This window comes from Acanthochromis polyacanthus, chromosome 2 (assembly GCF_021347895.1).
Source record: "Acanthochromis polyacanthus isolate Apoly-LR-REF ecotype Palm Island chromosome 2, KAUST_Apoly_ChrSc, whole genome shotgun sequence".
NCBI lineage: Eukaryota > Metazoa > Chordata > Actinopteri > Pomacentridae > Acanthochromis > Acanthochromis polyacanthus.
Window position 1 is genome coordinate 8,522,661 of NC_067114.1, and position 20,602 is coordinate 8,543,262.

General features: G+C 40.6%; 1 protein-coding gene across 2 annotated transcripts in view; it reads left to right on the forward strand.

Annotated features, from left to right (window-relative positions):
* ankrd11 (ankyrin repeat domain 11) overlaps positions 1–20,602 on the forward strand; it is a 105,739-nt gene that overhangs the window by 76,673 nt on the left and 8,464 nt on the right. For both annotated transcript variants that reach the window (XM_022201336.2, XM_022201343.2), the window contains exons 3-9: positions 2,196–2,341; positions 6,407–6,539; positions 13,393–13,566; positions 14,643–14,843; positions 14,950–15,092; positions 15,795–15,942; positions 16,055–20,507. In XM_022201336.2, the coding sequence (XP_022057028.1) occupies positions 2,255–2,341; positions 6,407–6,539; positions 13,393–13,566; positions 14,643–14,843; positions 14,950–15,092; positions 15,795–15,942; positions 16,055–20,507 (5,339 nt within the window). In that variant the 5' untranslated portion in view covers positions 2,196–2,254. The remainder of the gene's footprint in view (positions 1–2,195; positions 2,342–6,406; positions 6,540–13,392; positions 13,567–14,642; positions 14,844–14,949; positions 15,093–15,794; positions 15,943–16,054; positions 20,508–20,602) is intronic.

Here is a 20,602-nt window from a genome sequence, read left to right on the forward strand (position 1 = left end):
CAGCCACTATATTCAAACTCATGATCCATCACTCATATATACAAAAATCCAACCTAGTAAGCACATGCTTGGCAGTAGTTTTTACAATGGTTGCCAAGTTTGCAACATTTGGTTTTCATTATACCTCATCATATAAAGGCTGGTATTAAGTTTTGTCGACGTTGCACATTAGTAATTTTCTTTGGTATTGATGGTGCAGCTCACCATTTGCTCTTGCTGAAAATGTGTTTATGTGAACATGCACCTACATAGCAACCAAAGTGACATTTGTATCACGTAGAATATGCTGAACGTGTTTCTTATTTAAGGGTTATGTAGGTTGCTCAAAAGTAAAGCCATCACTCTAAGCAATTAAAATGTGATAAACGTATTTGCAGCATTGGTAATATAAGAACAAATCACAGTAGGTTGTTTTTGTTTGTTTTCTTATTGATGGGCAACTAAGTGATACACTGTTGCTTGACTTCATCACAAAGCAACATTCTTTTCTATTGCGGAACAGAATTGCTTTCTTTACTGCACTCAGAGTACTCAAAACACTCATGCACACAAATGCACATATGGAATGAATCAACTATTTAGTGATTACAACACTTCCCTGAATGAAACGCACTCAGAGACACACACTGCAGATATTATGTATCTTTTGATTGGGCTGGAATTACAAAGGAAATGATGCCTGTGGTTATGAACAGGGTTTCCTCCCTATGTGTGCCTTTGTATGGCTGCTAGCTTGCAAACATCATTTTCCTGCGTTTCGCATATCAGCGAAATGCTGTGTTGCTATAACCGTCCATCATAGTAGTCCCAAAATAGTGCAGAGATTATTGTTCTAGAAGCACAGCTGACCCAGTTTGAGGTGTGTGTCTGTGTGTTGCTGCAAGGTTTGTTTATTTCTCGGGGTAGTCGACCTTCCTGTCACTTTGTTTGGTGTGGTGAGTGGTAGGAGTCTGGGGGAGGGTGCACTGAGTGCCTACCAGTAGCAAAGAGGGAGAAACAATGAACCCATAGGCGAGAGGAAGGGGTCTGTGGTTTGCTGTGTCTCTCTTTCCACACGGCAGTAAAGGGGGGCAGTACGTCCACCGTAGTTGTGTGCCTGTCGGGCTGGCTGGCTGGCTGGCTGTCTTTACTTGACTGACTTGACTGGAGGGATATAAATAGCAGTCTTTGAATAGGATAACTGCAGAGGGAAGGGAAGGGAAGCAGGGTAGGGGGAGGGGAAGGGAAAGGAGATGGAAGTGGCGCCAGGGAAGATAGGAGTGCCAGTGTCTCAGAGTAGAGCAAAAAAAATAATGTAGCCATGGTCTCATCTGTTCACTCACTCAGTCAGTCACAGGGATGATCATACTTGGACGCACTCAGAAGAGAAAGTGCATTATGGAGGAGAGAATTGAGGGATGGAATGTATGATTAATTCATGGCCCTGTGAAGCAGAAGACCAAGGAAGGCAGTGGATAGTAATGCCACATATTGTTGTGTACTTGCACAGAGGACAAAGTAGACAATGAGAACACAGCTTACACCATACTGTACAGAATTCTCAGATTGTATCATGAGCCTATAGAACAGTCATTCATACCAGCTGAAGTAGCTGTTTGTTGGTCTGGTGTGTCTTCTTTAGTGACTATGGAAGGGATGCCATGAATTGGCACTGAGTAAGGCCCACAGTTAGAAGGGAACTATGGCAGTAAGTAGCTGTTTGGAATTTTGTTGAAATGTGCCGGTCATGTTTTTAAATACATTCCTCATCTGTTCTGAACTTACTCAGTATCCCACAACATTATGCAGAATCTTTCATGGTCTGTCATGTTGTTATTCCTAAATTAAAGTATATTAAAGCTTTAGTTGTAGTATAGCTGATATAGTAGTGTGTCTCTGTTTTGCATAAACATACTTTCTCTTGCTTTCAAACTAACAGTGATTTCCAACATGTTATAAAGTATTTGGGCAGATCTTGCTTCCTCTTTGAGTTCTGCCTGGAGAACAGATAAGCCTTTTGCCTGCCACAGCTGCAGCTCTCCTCCCTCTTAAATGCTCTTCCTCCTGAGCAGGGGTGTAATGGATGAAAATAGAGTGCTTGGTGTACCGCTAATGGCTGCATTGTCTGGCCGTGTGTAAATGTGTTTTCAATGAAACGTAGTGGCCAGGTGCTAACCTCCCCCCACCATTTCTTTTTGTCTTTCTATTTGTTCCAGACGGTTGATGACGATGCAATGGCAGCGTGAATGAAGCTTGGCGTGGGGAGAGCTGAACGATGCCCAAAGGTGGGGGTTCTAAAACCCCCCAGCTGGACCACTTCCCACTCAACACCGACATGGTGGAAAAGCAGGGTGGGAAAAAGGTAAGACTGGAAAAACCTAAAAATAAACACAGTGCCCAATAATCAAGTGTTTGTATGCAGCATATAAATCAGTTTTCAATTGCTATTTGTCCTTGACACCTAACACTAAATCACAGTGTCTGATCATTAATTATAGAGCAAATTGTTTACAGTTTGGGGGACATCCTTCAGTTGGACAGCCTGGGTACATGCCGTACAGCAGAAAGTATTGTCTCTTTTTAATGTCACTACTAGGCAGCAGACACTTGTGATGTGTCACTGATGAAACTGAGAAATACACTAAATTACATCCAATAATTACCAGATTAAAGTTCAATTTCAGTTTTTGCCCTCAGTCTATGCACGTTCCTTTTCTTCTGCTTCTATTTGTCACTCCTTTTTCTTACCTTTTTTCTTTCCCCTGCTACCACACTTTTTTCGCTGAGTGCGATTTAAATGTCTGTATTACTGAGTTTATTTCCATTGCTGATAGCAATGGCAGCATTGGACTTCCATACAGTGCTTGTTTAGCAGAGAAGGGAAGGATAGTTGGCTGACCCAACCAGATTGCCTCATACACGTTTTATCTGCATCACTGTGTCAGTCTGAATGGGGTATCAGTGTCCTTCAGCATACTCCTAGAATGTTTACTAGTTTCAGAGATGCTGCGTTGTTCTTCATGGTGCTCTCTAATTTATATGCGTAGAAGGCAATGTTGTGAAAGTTCCCCAGGGTCTAATGCCATATCTCAATGAGGTAAAACTTTGTAGTTGAGCTTAGATTTGCCTCTCTGTGCAACGTTTTCCATATACTAGGACAGCAAAGTCATTCTGGCATTACATATTTGCATTACAGAAGACACTAAGACAGCTTGAATCCACAGAAACCGTGTTGCAAGTTCTCTAAGATACTTTTAACAACCTACCTTTCAATCATCCTAAAAAACCTGTGCTTGTATACCAAGAAAAAATGGTTAAATTAAAAGTTGTCACACCAAATATCAGTTATTGTGCTTTTTCTGTACTTTTAATGAAAATATATACTTTGATGGGAATTTTAATCACTGTTACTCTTGTGATGTAATTGCCAATGACTGATTAACACCCGAACTCAAATTCTTGTTTAAAAAAAGCAAAAACAGGTTACTTCATATATTTAGTTTAACCGTGAATACCTTAATATCCTAAGGTGGACTATTGTATAATGCATTGTTGGACACTACAAAAAACATTTGCATCCTTGGAATGCAGACAAAAGTAGGATGCATTTCTCAGTCTTTTTCCAGAGACACATTTTTAATGGTATAATCTTATTGGTCACTTAAGACATATGCGCTCTTGAATTTCCAACTATGAAGGAAGTGTCCCCTTAATTTGACACCGATACAGTCGCATTGTTTGCAGTGGAACTAAATGTTTGGCGCAGCTTGATGATGTCACAGTGTGTACAAACCGTTAAGCTACCAGCAGCAGCACCAAGAGGCGAGGAGAGGAGAGGTACAGGCTTATGCAGGCATGGATTTACAGCCCTCTGCAAAGGATTGCATCAGACTCTGGCATGGAGGGAGGAGGGAATGAAGCGCACAGGGGTGGGTGGAAAACGGAGTGAGATGAAAAGAGCAGGCATTGCTAGGAGACCACCAAACAGGGTGTCTTATGAAGGCAGATCTAAGGAAAGTCTCGAGCTGTCAAAGCTTTCTTTACATTTAATTCAGCAAAAACAGCCCTGTCTAACTTTGGAGATACACTTTGGTGATTTAGCTATTTTATGCCAATGCAGTTTAGCTCAGCTCTAACTGTATGTTTTTATTTCTTCTCATAAAGAAAGAAAGATTGATGCTTAGATGTACTGTGGCTTCTGCACATGCCAAAATGCGTGCATGATACTTTCGCTTGAATTGTGTTTTCTTTTTGAGAAGGCTTTGTCTAGCTAAGCGGAGGCGAGACAGAGAAAGAGAGAGAGAGATCAGCTCACTGTAGCTGACACTGTTTGTCTCTACTGTACCATGACATCATAGTCTTATGACTGGGGCAGGGCAGGGGGAGGAGTTCAGATAGTTGACACATAATAGCAAACCTGCCCTGAGGATAGAGATAGATGAGAAGGGGACAGAAGGTATGACAGAGAAATGAAGTGAAGTGAATGTGTGTACATTACATCTGACTCACTCTTGCATCCCCGTTATGAGACCTTAAACCTTTTGTACTCGGGAACCTTGACTAAAAATATCATGGCCTTATACCAAGTGTGGTTATGTGGTTACATATTTTCTGAGCATTTCCTTCAGAAGTAGAAATTGAGCAACACAACAAGGATTCACAATGGATCGAATCCATCAGTTGTGGACATTGCTATTTTGCACTGAGTGCTTAATCCTGTAATGTTTATTTCCTGAAGAGTTTATCACAGATGGTGTCAGCTGAATTGTGCGTGCACAGTCATTGCCTGAAATATTGCGGTATCGATAATTGAATTTCAGGGGGATGCATTTAGTTTGCACAATATGGACCAGACCTCCACATGACAGATAATGTAAGTACAAAAGGCACAACACTATTTTTACATAATATATTATCGTGTAATCATTACAGATTTTAAACACAGACAGTAATTGGTGATGACACACTCATATTGAACTTTATCTATTTTAGTTCCTCACAGCTGTTCTGCATCTTGGTACAACACAAATTTCCCCAAAAAGTACATTGAATAAGTCTAGTTCCTGTGATGCAGAGAAACATAGAAAGCCTCTGTCTACTGAGGTGATAAAAACCCTTTAAGTGTTACTCATATAGGTGACTGGTTTTGTGAAAGGATGTGACACTTCACTACTCCCTGCTACTTTCAGTTTGCACATTACATGCTTTCCATGCGTGTTTACACTCATTTAGAAATGAATTTGTTACTAGCACGTCCTTCTTTGTTTTGTGACAGCTTAAGCATTTGTTTGCAACTGTATTGTATGGATGTTATTTTTTTATGCAGACAGTCCTTAAGTACGTGCCAAGACTGATTCTGTTCTTTCCTGAATCTTAATGAATACAGTTACACACAACACAAGTCACATAAATATGTCCATTAAAATTGGTTAAGCATTTTAAATACATTCAATGCAAATAGCTTTTAGAAAATAGGATTACCATAATTATAAAACTTTCTTTTGACAGTTTCCAATGCAATTATGTGTTGTCCTAAAGTGTTTTCTGTATGGGTTTTTCCTTAATGTAGCTCTGTTTACATTGTTTTGTAATTGTAATGTGCTGTTATTCACTTACAAGTCTGATGCTTATCTGCACTGGGTTTTTCTTATTTGTTGTGGGCCATGGTTTACTCACTCCTTAGTCATCTGAATTTATCAAGAAAATCAAACATTTTGTCTAAGCTTTTTGTTGAGCACTTCAGTTTTTTTTCTTGTCATTACACTTGTGAACTGAATTCTTTTTCTATTTACATTTTTTTAGAAAACAAAAAGATACTGATTTATTCATCGTTAAATAATTAGAAATTGCAACCCAGCAAGAAACCATTATATGCAACTCTAAAACATCTTCTTTTCAGTCCTAACTGTTGTAAAGCTTTTAGTAAAGATAAACAAGTCACTAGCACAATGAGGTTCCAATGCAGCAAAGAAACAAGTTGGACAAACACATAAGTATTTACATCTGTTGATAGCAGATACGGTTGGGCTTGTGATTGTTTCCAGCAGCTGTAGACCACAGAGCCGAGCCGGCGTCAGCTTAGCCTCCTCTCTGTGCGCCTGGCTCTTTCGCTGTGGCCTGCAAGCCAGGAATCTAGGAAGAAACTTAATGGAAAAGTTTTGCTTTGAAAAGCCCGTAATGGCTAAAAGAGTCAGGACAGTAAATGTGACTAAATACATGAGGAGGGGCTGCAGGATGCATGGATAGTTCAAAAGTGTCTGTATTTGTTGGCAAATATTATGTTTTAGCGTATCATACAATCTCCTAATGAAAAAAGTAGACATTTAAATCAGAGTGCTTCCACTTTTACCCTGACAAAAACTTCTTTCACCTTTAAATCACATTGCTTATTGTCATGTTGTCATGTTCTAATTTGTCTCTTTCACAGGATAAAGTGTTGTCAAACAAGACTCCCAAATTGGATCGCAGTGATGGGGTTAAAGAGATGAAAGAAAAAGCCCCTAAAAGGAAGCTGCCCTTCACTGCTGGAGCAAATGGAGACCAGAAAGATTCAGACTCAGGTAAGAGAATATTGGACTGTATTTACTCGTTAGTTTTGACATCTACACCTACATGTGACTTTGCAGTTAGAATCAAAGAGGAATGGAGTTTAGTACATCACTTCCTATAAAACTGACAGGAAGCAGTTAGCTGTGGTGTGTAAAAGGGGGTTGGGCTTTGTGAAGTGAAAGCGCTTGCAGCTCTAGTTTTGAGTTAGCTTCGTTTGTGGTAGACAAAACAGGTTTTACCTACAACTGCAGTCTAAAAGAGGAGGAAGACCACACAAAATAATGATTTAATTAAGTGGGAATTTGTATAACATGCTGGCCTGACCAGGTGTGGGTTTGGTAAGAATCTGGCTTTGTGTTTTCTTTAATTGGGGGAGAAGGACTACTACTCATGCTTGTTTGACTTTGGGCTTTATCAGTTCAAGATTTAGTTTGTTGTTAATAGTTCAGCTCAGAGGCTTTGGTAACAGCCTTCATCATCTGCACTGGCTGATTTGCTGCATTGGTTTATGTTCAGTGATTACACTTTCAAAAAGTTTTCCGCTCCAGACAGGAGAGAAAAGCTAAAAGTCTTTTGAAACAGATGGCTGTTATGGTTTGGGGTTAGGTTTAGTACGATTGAACATGTATTTTGTAGACATGTGAGGTTGTGTGTAATTACAGTGTATCTCAAGGGAATTATGAATAAGTGGAATGTTTGTTTGAGACGCGTTTCCTCATTATTCCTTTGGTTGACAATCTTAAATCAGGATGTGTCATTTTGTGCATGCCTTCTACCTGCTTGTATTTATGCTGTAAGATTATTTTATGAACTGTTTGTCAACGATAATATTCCCTTGTTGTATATTACTATTTTAGTCTCATCAGCTGTTTTCATATATTTTATCTATTGGCTTTCTCTTTTTTTAAATATTTTGTTTTTGCCATTTTCGGCTTTTTATTTTGATAGTTACAGTGAAGGCAGACAGGAAACGGGAGAGAAGAGTAGGGGGAAGACATGCAGCAAAGGGCCACAAGCAGGAATCGAACCCGGGCCGCTGCATCGGAGACCAGCCCCTGTACATGGGTCGCCCGCTTAACCAGTTGAGCTATATGAGCTCCCTGAACAAATGCTTTCTGTGCTATTACAGGCGCCCCCACCTATTGGCTTTCTTAGACTACCAGCTCTCCTATACAGAGGTCAACTCCACCCCTACAGTGAGGGAGAGGTGTGAACTCTCCTCTCAGGAGCAATCGCAGGACAGCCTATTAGTATGCTAATAGGTTGATGTGACTGGACTGTGGTGTCTTCCAGTCCCTCACTTAACTTTACATCTCTGCAACTTATGCTGCACTGAACTGTATCTTATCAGTTTCTAACATTCACAAAATATGGAGACCTGTCCAATTACCTGGATAATGGCATCACACAGTTTCCAAGTTGGACTCACCTGGGATCTTGGCACTCCAAGGTTACTAGGTTATATTGCACCAGAGAGACAAAGCTATTTTGTGTCAGCAGTGGCTACCCTAATAGTTAAATCAGGGTCAGAGATGTGTTTGCTTGTGTGTTGTTGGTCTTGATTTTTGTCTCTGCATACCTTTCATAACTAAATTGAGTTGGTTTTGCATGTGTGTTTTATAGTCTCACTTTGTTGCTTTGCCTTTTAAATTTGGACCCTGCTGGGTCTAGCCCTTCTGCCAAATTTTACACCTCTGACAGGTAACAACCCCCACCGCCCACTCTGCTCCACCCCTCTACCAAAGATCCATTGCTCTGTGGCTTGAGCTGGTGGAGAGAGCCTTTGGCTGCAGGTTCTGTTAGCATTGACCAAGATGTTGTGCATCCTTGTCCTAGGCTCTAAATAAGTAGACTTTTTCAAAAAACACTGACTTTATTTACTTTACCCTAAACCTGGGTGATATAGCTGCACAGTTATCATGATAGAAATCTTTTATATCGGTCATTATAATTGATAATAATCAATATTTCTTAAATAACTTGTTTTAGTAAAGACCACTAGAAAGAGGGGTATTTTAAATTAAACCACACTACTTTAGATTTTCCCGCTTTATTCTGTTTATTAAGGTTTGGGATAAGCAATATAAGGGAAAATTATGTCAGGATCATATCTGTCATTTCAGTACATATAATCATAATTAAAATTACATACAGATAAAATGTGAAGAAAAAAGTGAAGATAATATGCAGCTCATACGTACAACTCAACCAAATGCTGGAGCTTGTGGCAAACTAGTTAACTTTCTCTTTTTTGGAATTCTTCACACTTGGAATAAAGTTCAGTGTGTCCCGCTCTTGCAGCTTCTGAAAACATAGTACAGCGTAAACCTCGCTGAGAAACTTTCTGAAACCAGACCTTGCAGCCACACGAGCGGCAGTATATCCCTAGCAATGTAATACTGGTGTGTGGGTTATATACTCACCCAGCTTAGATGTTTTGTTATACAGTATTGCTGCTGAACACATTCATTGTGGACTTTCTGCAGGCTGTTTCTTGAGATTTTGGTTAAGACTGTTGGTACATTGTTTTCTCCAAAGAGTGGAAGTGGTTAAGGTGATACAATAAGTTTGTTGTATTCCCACCCTTGGTTTAAATAGTTTTCCTGAAGAGTTTACGTGCAGCGGTGTCCTGGTCTCAATCAGACTTTTTAAAAGAATGCCACACTGGCAAGCTGATTGCTCTCTTTTCAACCACAATTTCTTCTCCACATGCTCACATTTTTTCCACTCTGCTTCTGTTGTTGTATTGCATTATGAAAGTGCAGCCAAGCAGCAGTCTGTTAAATGATTGGCTGTTTGCATGTCACTCATAGTATGCTCTGTTATTGTGGGATGTAACGGGCTGTTTATGAGTTGGAGCACACTTGGAGTTGCATAGAAGTGAAACTAGCCAACACGTTATAGAACAGTTTCCTTATTTCTGTTGAAATATTGATTGATATTATTGTTGTTTTATCACTCAGGCTTAGTTTATGCAATTTTTTGTCACTGTTATCTGAAATAGTCTAGCCTGATCTTTGACTGACTTTAAATGTATTTCATTCCTCAATTCTACCAGAACAAATGCCGATGTAGTTTTTGTGCATTGCTGCCATTTCCACCTTTAATTAGCATGCAAGTGTTTAGGGTTTATATACATTACAAGAGCCCGTAAGTGAGCTAGTTCAGGGACAGGAATATGTATTCACTGTACATCTGTGGTCAGCACACTGCGGTTCATTAAAGTTGAAGTTAATAAAGCTCTCAGCCCTTCAGTACTCATCCTTTCCTTTGTAGAGTCGCCAAGTCCTCCTTGACCACCTCCTGAGTATTGCTAGACAGCAGCATACCTCATTCCTGTGGTCATCATCCTTTTGCTTTTCTTTCCCCGTTTCTTCCTTGTTACTACGATCCACAGCAGCAGAATTTAGCCTTCAGAGATGGATTGTAGAGCAGCCATGTCAGATCAAGGTTACGCCCACACCATGAAGGATAACGTAAAAAATGTTGTTTACATGTGACAATAACTAGCATTATCAGCTTTGTTCTAGTGACGAGTTTAATCTCCCCTAAATCTCCTAAACAATACCAAAGCATCTGAAGATTTTCTTCCTCATCCTCATATTTTTGTTTAGTAATAATTGTCATTTTATAAGGAGCAAACATACACAGCTCTTTTTACTTTGAGTGGCCCCGTGCTGCTTTTCTTTGTTTTGCTATTACTCTGCTTGTAACTCAGTGTGAAGAGTAATTCCAGCATTGTTGCTCTGACAGTCAGTAAGTCATTTTATGAATGCAACTTTTCCTCACAGTGTAAACATTGTGTTTTTATCGTGTGATCGGCTATAGTGACAGTCAAAATGAATCCTGTAATTATACTTTACACACTAAAAAGCAGTTTTAGAAATAATTGTGTAGGGTAGTGGGGATGCCTATTTAGAAAATACAAAAAGCTGAAATGTAACAAACTCATTTAGTTGCCCTTTGGTGGGTTGTGCGCCTCAGTAATTGTGGTGGGTTTTGAAAGGAGGCAGAGGTGTGTACAGATTATTAGACAGGTTATAACACACAGAATTTTCCAGACTGCCAGTGGCTCTGAATAAGACCAATAAAGTAGAGATATACTCACTGACTGCAACTGATTAAAACAATATGTAACAAATGTGCCACTTGAGCAGAGAGGACAGGCAGAGCATCGTAAGCCTTGTTGGTTCATACAGTATATTTAGTCTTCTTGCTCAGTACAAAGCATTGAGAAAACATCCTGTTGGCCACTTCCTGCCTCTTCTCTCTTAACTTCCTGTTTATGCAACTTTTATGAGTCCCTAAACAGAACATTGTTTGCACTCTGTCGTGCTACGGTCAAACGTACCTGGTCAGACTGGTTAGAGTGGTTCTTCTTGTCGCGTCTATTGGCTAACTGAAGCAGACAGTCTCTTTGTTTTGGCGTTCAGTCACACTGTAGTATTGTCTGCTTGCCATATCAAAATCTACCTCCTATTATAACCTGACATTCATGTTTGATGTGGTCTCCCCCCCCTGGCTCAGGTAGGCAGTCTATTCATGGGGTGACAATCCCGTGCTAGCATGCTTTCCTTTGTCATTCTCCATTTCTCTTATCTTGTTCGTCAAGTTTCAAGCAGTAAGGAGAGTAAGGTTTCAACCCTGTCTTTAAGCTGAGTAATATCATTTTACTGAGACACGTAAAAGCCCTAGCAGTGTTCCCTAAATAGACATCCAATCGACAGACTGGATGAATACTGTGGGAGCAGGCACACTGCTGTGAAATTATTAATTTGTGTAATTTGGTAATCTACGTTACTTTTAAATTTATCTTTACTCACATAGTGATGCATAACTGTAGACTTACATTTACAAAGTCATGTTAAATCAAGCCGTCTTTACATTTTTGATCTTCCATCTTTGATATCTTCCCCTCTGTTGTCATTGCAGTTCACCAAACACAAACCTTATGAAAGAAAAACCACATCACATCCTTTATAAACATGTGGATTGTGTTCTGTGTAGCTCTGTGTTGTCACCATATTTAAAGAAATCGCACACATTTGTACACAGTTGTTGTTGAATTTCTAGTTGTTGTCTAGCTTGGATAACCTCAAAATTTAAAGCTGAATTGTTTGAATTGTTGTATATGATAATAAATGTGTAGTTTTTGAATTGTGAAAAACTGCACAATGTTTATTTAGACAGACAACCAGGTCAGTTTTCTGCCACAGCTGATGAATCTTATATTAGAGATTTTGCCCTTGTATGTTTAGTAACAGTCCTCTGTGGGTGCATCAGGGTAATAACTGCCTTCCTGCTGCCCAGTCTTGTAAACATAGCCTGGAAAAGCTAGCTTAGCACTTTCTCTGTTCTGCTTCTGAAAAAAACATGTTTGGACTGCTTCTGTGGTTCCCGCTGTTAAAGTCTTAGCAGAAGGAATGTGTCTAAATGGCAAATGCTTTGGAGAACGTGAGAGTGTATCAAAGATGGGTGGAGGGTACATTAGCTGTAAGTGTTCACAGATGTTAGTGAAAGTTCATCAGCTCTGTATTTGTGACTGGAAAAATATTTTCCTGGAAAGTCTTTAGACTCTGGAAGCACGAGCGGCCATACTTCCTTCTTGCCTTATTTACATGTGTGTTTGTGGCCTTGAGCAATGCAGCGAGTCTTGGAATGAGAGAAGACCCACAGAAATCAGGCTCAGACACATCCACTGCTCTGCTGGTGCCTCCGTACATGCACATCTGAAGCTGCTGTTTCTATTTCTCTCTTCGTGGTAGGCGTCTGTATTGTTGCAAGTGTTTGCTGTGGAAGTTGTGCCCCCTCAGTGATGAAGTCTTACAGTCATGTGCAGCTTTTACCCTTCTGTATGGGTCATCAGATGGTATGTTGCCACTGAAAATAATTGCTGGGTGTGTCTTTGTGGAGCAGCTGCTTTTGTCCAGTAGCACACTGTCTCCAGTAATCCTGGCAGGCAGGCATGTGGTGACCTTGGCAAGGCCATGTTGAATTGAAATATACACCAGCTATTTCATAATAACCACGGTTCTGCCAAGTCACACCCTCTTTCCTCTCTTCACGATTCTGGCTGATTGGCTTGGAGACAGACAGACATAAACACACTGCTTATTGGCCCCTCCCTTCCTTCGGGATAGCTGGGCAATAACACAAAAGTCATCCACTGCGACCAACAAACCTCTCACATGCAAAGCTGCATACACAGTATTTAGTATGTGTACTAGTGTGGTGGGTTTTGTTTCTACTGAGGTGTGTTTAGATGACAGGCAAGGAAAGTAGCAGACTTTTGCTATAGTAAGTCAAAGAGAGAGAGAGAGAGCACTGTTTGTTAATTGCAACATGAATACTTTTTGCTTTATTGATGTTTGGTTTGACAAAGTACGTAGTTCAAGAGCACCACTTGTAAAGTGCTTTTGTTGTTGTTTATTGCTTACTTGTTGGCTAAAGGATTGATCAAGAAAATCTCAGTCCTATTGCTGGGATGTATTTGATGCATTTTAAAAATGTTATTAATGGCAAAAGATTGATATGTTTAGAAAATATAGGTGATACTTTTAATTTGTATGTCAGATTAAATCAACACTGGTTTAGTTTCTTTTCAATTAAACAATATGAAATACTGTTGCAGAATAATGGTAGTAATAATAAAATGTTTATGCTTTCTAGCAGCCATAACTAGACAGACAATAAATTCCCAATAATAGGAAATGTCTTTTATTGTTATGGCACTAATAACACTCTTATTACTCTCCCCTTCCCCCAGGTTCAGCAAATTAAATTTGTGTATCTATGAATGAACATGTTGTGGTGTGCATGCGTGCAAGCCAATAAAATTAACTTTGCTTCTCACTCTCGTTACAGAGAAACCAGGTCCAGAGCGGAAGCGCATTAAAAAGGAGCCCACCAACACCCGGAAGGTGGGCTTGCCGTTTGGAATGGGGATGCCAGGGATCCGGGCCGGGTACCCCCTCTCTGAGCGGCAGCAGGTGGCCTTGCTCATGCAAATGACAGCTGAGGAGTCTGTCAACAGTCCAGGTGCGTACTTATCATTTAGACCACGTATTCTGTGGATGGGTGGTGGACAAGGAAAAAGGGATGGGAGGAAGCTGTATATGTAGACTGTGTGTGTGGGAGAGCAGTATAGGTGGGCTTACAGACTGCTGGGTGGAGAGTAAAGCATAGGTTGATTGTTTTTGTTTATTTTCTGGTTGTTGGTCATGTTTCCTGCTGGGTTTTTTGTCACATGTCTATCATACTCTGCCTCTGGACAGAACCAGCTGCTTAATTTGAGTCTATCACAGGTTAACCCACATTAGTTGTTGTTACAGGAGCAATGTAAACATATGATGTCAGTTATAGACATGGTTCTGTTACAGCAGCTGTAACAGCTATGTATTCATTCATTTACAGTAGTGGAATTATTTTTTTCAAAATACAGCATGTAAGGAAATGAAACTGTTCTGTGGTGCAATCTCAGCATGCGAGCCAAATCACAACAGACATTTAAATGTAAAAAGCCTGCAAGGCTTTAGTTGCTGTTAGCTTGTTATCTGATGTCCTCTCTGCTGCGAGATGATAATTCAGTAAAATTACTGTCTGCTAAATTTATGCATTTATTTTTTGTAGACAATAGAATTTGGCCATGAATTTATTAGACATTAAAATAACATTATTGTTGCAAACTTGATCATTTTCGCTTAATGTTGACATTTGAGAAAAAGTTAGGTGTGTGAGGACCAATGCATAGCCACTTTTATTTATATGTTAATTTCTTTGTTGCGTGCCTGGAGGCATGGACATAGATTAAGTGAGTGTGTTTCAAATATCATTTGGGACAATAGCTGTACAAACTCAATAATGTAAATGTGATTAAGGCTTGAGTTTAATCTTGTAAATGTGATGAAATGAGCTCAAGTAAAGTAGGTCCAACCACTTTGCTGCTCAACGTTGTGTGTGATTGCCCCCTTCTGGTTGCAAACAGTTTAAACACACTGTTTATCATGATAGAAATAGTGGGCAGAGACAGAAACTAAATTAAAGCAAACTCTAAAAAATGATGCAGTAACAGACTGTTTTAGTGTTGAAGTGACATATTCATCTCCTACGTACAGACACAACACCAAAGCATCAGTCACAGTCCAGTCTGGGTCAGAAGGGAACGCCAAACTCTGCATCTAAAACCAAAGACAAAGTGAATAAACGGAATGAGAGAGGAGAGACTCGACTGCACAGAGCAGCAATCCGTGGAGAGGTACGCCGCATTAAGGAGCTCATCAGTGAGGGAGCTGATGTGAATGTAAAAGACTTTGCAGGTAAGAGGCGCTTTATGTACACTGTCCTTTATTTCATGCATGCAGCAATATATATTCACTCATATGAAGTATGTGCTTCTTATACAGTAATTCTCTTTGTGTTTAGGCTGGACTGCATTGCATGAGGCGTGCAACAGAGGGTATTATGATGTGGCCAAGCAGCTGCTGGCAGCCGGAGCAGAGGTCAACACCAAGGGTCTGGATGATGACACCCCTCTACATGATGCATCCAACAATGGACATTTCAAGGTAAAAAGCAATGCACTGAGCTAAGACAGCTCATGACCAAATCTACTCAACATTTTTCAGATCAAAATAACATTTCTAAACTTGGAAGGTAAAGCAACAGTAGTTATCATAAGACTCTGAAAATGGAAAAGCTAATGATGGCAGAGACAGTAAGGACTGGTTTATGATGTGTCAGAATAAGCTCATAAGACAAAATCCGTAGAGAGGATAGAGATGTGTTGTTGCACTGATTTTCAGACGGTCTCCTTTGGACTTTCTAGTCAGTGAAAGACAAGGAAAACAACTATTAAAAAAAGCCTCAAATAGACTTGTGTCAAATGAACAAAGAGAGCCGGAGGGAGAATTTCAATCCACTAAACTATCTAACCTCTGCACAGCTGCCATGAAGTGGGTGTAAATGTCTGATCATTGATTTTGGAAAGTTGCTGAAACGGTTCGACAGAGACCTCCCACCCATTCTGCTAAGAGAAAGGTGTGGGAGGAGGGGAGTTATGACCATCCAACAAACAGTTTGGCTAGAGTAAGATCAGTTTTTTGTGCTTATTCGTACTTTATTCTATGGCCAAATAATAACTACAAAGTTACTGGTAAATTCATTTTGTTTCCTTTGTCCTCTAAAGTCTGAACCACAGGAGAAGTTGATGCTATCACATATTAAATTGCAGTTTACTTGAGTGAACTATTTCTTTTTATTCATTTCAGGTGGTTAAACTACTACTACGGTATGGAGGGGACCCACGTCAAAGCAACAGGAGAGGTGAAACGCCACTCAAAGTCGCCAACTCTCCAACTATGTTGAATCTGTTGCTGGGGAAAGGCACTTACACCTCAAGTGAAGAAAGCTCATCAGGTATGTGATATTAGATATTTGGGTTGCCTGATTACTTGATTGTCGATGAGTATGAATGTTGAAATTTTGAATTAAATTGTGTATTGATTGTGTTTCTTTTTACATCCTACAGAATCTTCAGAGGAGGAAGATGCCCCCTCATTTGCCCCGTCCAGCTCTGTCGATGGCAATAACACAGACTCAGAGTTTGAGAAGGGCCTGAAGTTAAAAGGGAAAACTGCAGACCCTCCTAAATCTGCCGTCACGCCCATCAAAGATGAATACGAATTTGATGAGGACGATGAGGAGGAGCGTGTCCCTCCCGTGGACGACAAACACCTCTTGAAAAAAGACTTCCGCAAGGACACAATTAGCAAGACCAACAGCTTCATCTCTATACCCAAGATGGAGGTTAAAACCTATTCCAAAAGCAACTCGCTCACACCAAAGAAAACTGTCAGGCGGATTATCTCTGACAGCAACAGTTCAGACGAGGATGATAGGACGTTGTGTTTCACACCAGCGCCTACGCCACGGCAACAAGCCCAGCAAACAAATACCAAGACTAGAGACTCTGGCAGCATGAGCTCTAAACAACAAAAAGACAAGAATAAAGTCAAAAAGAAGCGAAAGAAGGAGAGTAAAAATAACGTCAGTAAAGAAGTCAGGTTTGGGAAAGTCAACGACAAATTCTGTACATCTGACTCTGATTGTGGAGATATGGAGAGTGAGGATGATAAGGGCTCAAATAGTATAAAGGACTCTTCTGCAACGAATCTGAAAGAATCTCCTGGCTTTAATGCATCCTCCTCCTCTTCCCATGGAAACTTGAACTCTCAGAAACAGGCACCATCATTAGCAGAACAGCATCCAAAGCAGTGGAGGACAGATGGCTGGAAGACTGTGTCGTCTCCTACATGGTCAGACGTCAGTTCTCTCTCAGATTCAGTCAGAACAAGACTGTCCAGTGAGTCTGACTACTCCTCTGCTGATTCCAGTGTAGAGTCGATAAAACAAATTAAGAGGAAAGCGCAGGAAAACAAAAAGAAGAACAACAACGTGCACAGTAATACTATAGACAAGAAAAATTCTGAGCTCTACAAAAACTCCACTACAGAGAGTGCGGTCTCCAAAACCGATGTAGATGGTAAAGTGCTGAAAAAGCATAAAGTGAAGCACAAGCACAAAAATAAGGAAAAGGACAAAGCTCCTAGTTTAGTGCTTAATCAAGATATGAATGAGAAATTTGTCAAGAGCTATTCTTTTGATTTTGATGATTCAAGGCAGAAGTCCCTAATCGTTGAGTCTGAATCGCCAGCTGAGAGCAAGGTCAAATTATCCAAACACGAAAAAGACCATTCAAAAAAGGATGATAGACTTTTGAAAACCAAGTCTGAGGATAAGGACTGGTCGTCTGGTAAGGACCTGCATAGAACAGCAAAAGAGGAGAAAAACAAGAAAACTAAGGACTCCACCAAGGACAAGACAAATAAGGAGGAGAGGGAGAAACCTGTGAAATCTGACAAGGATAGAAATGTCAAAGAGAAGGAGAAACCCAAGGAGGATAAACAAAAGGCTCACAAAGAGGAGAAAAAGAAAAAGTCCAAGGAGAAGTCCTCCTCAAAGGCAGACAGGAAAAGTGAGCAGAAAGAGGAAAAGCATTTAAAGGTGGACAAGGAGAAAAACACCAAGGAGGAGAAGGAGAAATGTAAGAAAGACAAAACACAGAAAGAAGAGTCTGAGTATGAAAGCTATGACGTTAACAGTCGTTTCCTCAACCTGGAGGACACAAAGCTCAGTGCCTCAGATGACCATCATGACAGATGGGGTTCGGAGATGTCTTCGGGCTCCTCCCTCTATGGAGATGACAGCTGGGACGCTCCTGTCAAAGAGTACAAGGAATACAAAGCCAACAACTCTGTTAAGCTAATTGTTGAGACTGTTAAGGAGGAGACGAGGAGGAAAGAAAACAAAGTCAAGGACAAGAAATCGGACCACAATGATAAAAGATCGGAGAAGGAAGCCACGTCTAAAAAGAAAGACAAGGACTCCTCAGAAAAGACAAATGAAAAGAAAAAAGACTGGTCTGAAAAACAAAAACTAAACTCCAGCCACTCAGTTGAGAAAGAAAAGAAGCGGAAGGAGTCCACAGAAACAGTCAAGGACAAAAAAGACAAGGATTCTCTGGACAGCTGCAGAGACCGTAAGGACTCATATGACTTCATGAAGGAAAGAAAAGACATCAAAATCAAACAGGAATCCATAAGAGATGAATATGGCAATGATACTTTTTTCAAAGACATCGATGCTGTCGGTAAATCGTGTGACAGAGAAAGAAACCACTCTGGAAAGGAGAAAGAAAAGAAGGGTGAGGGAATGGATAAGCGAGAAAAGACGAAAGCTGACAAGCACAAGGAGAAAACAAAAGACAGAGGAGTTGATCAGGAGAAGGACAAGAGTGAGAAAAGCTCCACAGAAAAAACTGTCAAGGAAAAAGATGCAGACCGTGGCACCAAAGACAAGAAAGAGGGAGCCAAAGACAAACACAAAGACTCTCATGGCAAAGACAAAGATCGAAAGATGTCTTCGGAACAGATAAAAGACAAGAAAGAAAAGGCCTCTCAAGACAAGCATGCTGATAGGGAGAAGGATTTCTTGGAGGTAAAGAAAGAGGAAAGAAAGCCAGAGAAAATTCGTGAGAAAACTTGGTACAATATAGCGGACATATTCACGGACGAAAGCGATGATGACGAAGGCAGCTATAATGGTGGCGTGCTTGTGTCTGACTCCATCAGGAAAGACTCAACACCTGATCAGGACGAGCTCGATCACTTCCCCTCAGAAAAAATGAGAAAATCTTCTGCAGAGGCTAAACACAACACAGAAAAGGCAAAAGACAAAGAACACAAAGAAAAGAAGAAAGATAAAGCTACATTTGACACAGGTAAAGAGAGGAAAGGCTCCCTCGAGAAACACAACAAAGACAAGAAAGATTCTGTGGATGCGAAACATAAGGAAAGAAAAGACAGGATGTCAGTGGACTCAAACCAGGAAAAGAAAAACAAGCAGAAGCTGTTGGACAAAAGGGATACAAGTGAGGAAAAGACAAAGAGCAAATATAAAGACAAGCAGGACCATTCTAAGGAAAGGAAGCCCTCAAAAGGCAGTGGTGAGAATGAGAAGTCCCTCTTAGAAAAACTGGAAGAGGAGGCTATGAATGATTACAAGGATGACTCCAATGACAAGAACAGTGAAATCTCCTCAGATAGTTTCACTGACAGAGGTCACGAGCCAGTCCTCACAAGTTACTATGACTCCATCAGCCTGACTGATATGTCTGAGGACAGGAGAGACTCCCTGTCCATATCTACACCGCAGGACAAGTTCAGAGAGAAAGAGAGGCATCGACATTCCTCCTCATCTTCATCCAAGAAAAGCCATGACAAGGACAAAGAAAAGGTGAAGAAGGACAAAGGAGACAAACGTGACAAAACAGAGGAGATCAGAGAGTCCTACAGCCGCAGAGAGAGTTTACCTTTTGAGAAAGAGCCCATGCCTCTCGAAGCAGACCCTTACACATTCCCATATGGAGGTAAGGGAGACGGCGAAGATGACTTTGATAAAACACTGGAATTTGAAAAAGAGATGTCCAAAAAGGACAAAGACAAATCAACTGGTGTCATCAGTGACAGGATGAAGGACAAAAAGAAAAAGGAGAAACATAAGGAGAAAATGAAGGAAGAGAAAAATAAATACATTGACGGCTTTGGGTCATTTAAACACTCCAAAGAGGATGTAAAGTCAGGGTTGAAAGACAGCCCACAAGTCACTGTTCTAAAAGACAGGTCAAAAGAAGAAAGCCCAAAATTTGATATGAAAAAAGACAGAAATCGGGATGCATTGGACAAAGACATCAGAATGGACCACAGTAAATCTAAAGTAAAGGAGGAAAATGAAAAGCTCACTCAGTCCAAGGACACAGTGCGGAAAGATAACCGTCCACGTGAAAAACTGTTGGTGGATGGTGATTATCAAATGACAAGTTTTGGTCAGATGTTGAGTCTAAAAGACCAGGAAATTGAAGAGCGCCACAAGAGACATAAAGAAAGAATGAAGCAAATGGAGAAGCTGAGACCCAAGTCTGGGGATCCTAAACTCAAAGACAAAACCAAGCCTGCAGAGGAAGTACGGAAAAGCCGCAGTGAACTATCATCAAAGAAATCCAACAGCCTGGAATCTGGTCTTAAAGAGAAGAAGCTGAAGGATGTGGGACTTCCAGTTCAAATGATGTCTCCAAGCAGGAAGTTCCAGCCAGACAGTCAGAACTCAAAGGACTGGCTGGCTGGACACCAAATGAAGGAGAACCTGCCTGCTTCTCCCAGACCAGATCAAAACAGGCCAACTGGTGTTCCCACACCCACATCTGTCATCTCGTGCCCCAGCTTTGAGGAAGTAATGCAGACTCCACGTACGCCCTCATGTAGTGCGGAGGATTACCCTGACATTATGCTGGATGGCCTGGACTGCCAGAACTCATCAGCTATGACTATGTCAATGAATGCCTGCTCCCCATCCTTCTTTGAAAGGTATTTAAAATTTCAAACATACTTTTGTTATCATTTTTGACTGTTTTGTGTTGTTCTGAATGTGGTAGATTTTCTAATTGCTTTGTGTTGTTCAC